General features: G+C 49.0%; 1 protein-coding gene across 1 annotated transcript in view; it reads right to left on the reverse strand.

The window, feature by feature from the left end:
- KDM1A (lysine demethylase 1A) overlaps positions 1-1,715 on the reverse strand; it is a 66,225-nt gene that overhangs the window by 64,184 nt on the left and 326 nt on the right. The window contains 1 exon segment of the mRNA XM_021717369.1: positions 1,655-1,715. This exon segment is cut by the window's right edge and continues 88 nt beyond it. Coding sequence (XP_021573044.1) covers positions 1,655-1,715 — 61 coding nt within the window.

The raw sequence follows: 1,715 nt of genomic DNA on the forward strand, positions 1-1,715 counted from the left end.
AAAAAAAAAAAAGAAGAAATAGTAAAATAAAAACTCAGTTAGGCTGGGCACGGCGGCTCAAGACAGTAATCTCAGCACTCTGAGAGGCCGAAGTGAGAGGACTGCCTGAGCCCAGGGGTTCGAGACCAGCCTGGGCAACTTGAAGAGACCTCGTCTCTGTAATACATCAAAAAATTAGTTGGGCATGGTAGCACGCGCCTGGTAGCACATGGTAGCATGGCTACTTGGAAGGCTGAGGTGGAAGGATTGCCAGAGCCCACCAGGACAAGGCTGGGGTGGTCGTGAGTGTTTCACTATACTCCAGCCTGGGTGATAGAGTGAGACTCTGACTCCAAAAAAAAAAAAAACCCGGTTAAAACTAGATTGGATTTCTGTTTCTGCCCTCTATTTCATTTGCATGATAGTGTCACCAAACTGTGCTTTCGGTAAAATCTCCAAAAAGCCTCTCCTCCAAAATGGCCTTTTATCCAGCACTGGGTATACTTTAGAGACATCTCTCAAGTGGGTAGATGGAATCACAGTCTAGCTAATACTCATCTCAAGAAGCTCCTCATACACACTGACTTGGTATTCACACTTAAAGATAATTTGTTACAAGCATAAATTATGTAAACTGCATGATTTTATTTAAACATTTACTTATCATATGGACATATAGTTCTTTTTTTTCCAACTAAGCCATAAAATCTCCAAAACAGACCCAAGTCTAAAGTTTGTGCCCTAATACTGCCCCAGTGCCCTGCACACAGTTGGTGTCCCATGTGGTCCTTTGTCTCAGGGGCTGATGATACCCTGTAACAACATAAACGTGGGATTTACATTCCAGTTCCACCAATTACTTAGCTGTGTGGCTTTAGGAAGGTGGCTCAAACTGGGTGCCTCAGTTTACTCAACCCTAAAACAGGGCTAGCAATACTTGCCCTTGGTGTTTAGCAAAAAAAAAAGTTAATGTTGGTGACACGCTGAACATGGCATGTGGCATACAGAGACCTGAGGCAGCTATTGTCTGTATATACTGAGTCAAGTCTTTTTCTTCCCATGTATTTGCATCTTGATTGATATTCACCCTCTTAATCAGCTTCCTCATCTGTGAAATCCTACGCCAAAAAGATCGCTGAGAGGATAAAAGGAAAAAAATGAAAACCCATAGCACGCAGCAAAGGCTCAAGAAAGAAAGAAACGTTCCCTTCTCTTCCATCTCTACGGCTAAGGCGATTTCCTTAGCGTCACCTTCCAGCCCCTGTGCACCCGCCGAAAGGCCATCAATATCGCCGAGCAGCTTCCAGACTCATCTGTGGACAGACAAGTGATGTCTCCAACAACACCGACCAGAACTCCCCGTCAGGAGCCATCTTTTCCCGTCGAGGAAATGAAAAGGTGCCCCAGATGTAATGAGGAAAATACCCCTCCTGTCAGTCATCGGCCCCCTCTCCCCCACGTCGCCCGGGTCCCAGCACAAAGACCGCATTCGACCCCGGCGAAGACCTCCCCTTCCCACCCACCCGTCTGGCTAGAAGGGAGATGGCCTGGCACCGACACTGGGGGTGGTCTGGGTGGTCGTGGGGTCACGGCCCGAGTCCGGGGGTGGTGGGTGCGGGCGGGACAGGAAGCCAGGCCCTGGATGGCGTCGTTCGAAGAAGGGGTCGAGCCTCACCTTCGCCCGCTTGCGCCGGCTGGTCCGACGCCCCTCCGGGGTCTCCGCTATTCCAGTCTCC

The sequence above is a fragment of the Carlito syrichta genome, unplaced genomic scaffold (assembly GCF_000164805.1).
Source record: "Carlito syrichta isolate Samal-C Ts95f unplaced genomic scaffold, Tarsius_syrichta-2.0.1 Scaffold108052, whole genome shotgun sequence".
NCBI classification, from domain to species: Eukaryota; Metazoa; Chordata; class Mammalia; order Primates; family Tarsiidae; genus Carlito; species Carlito syrichta.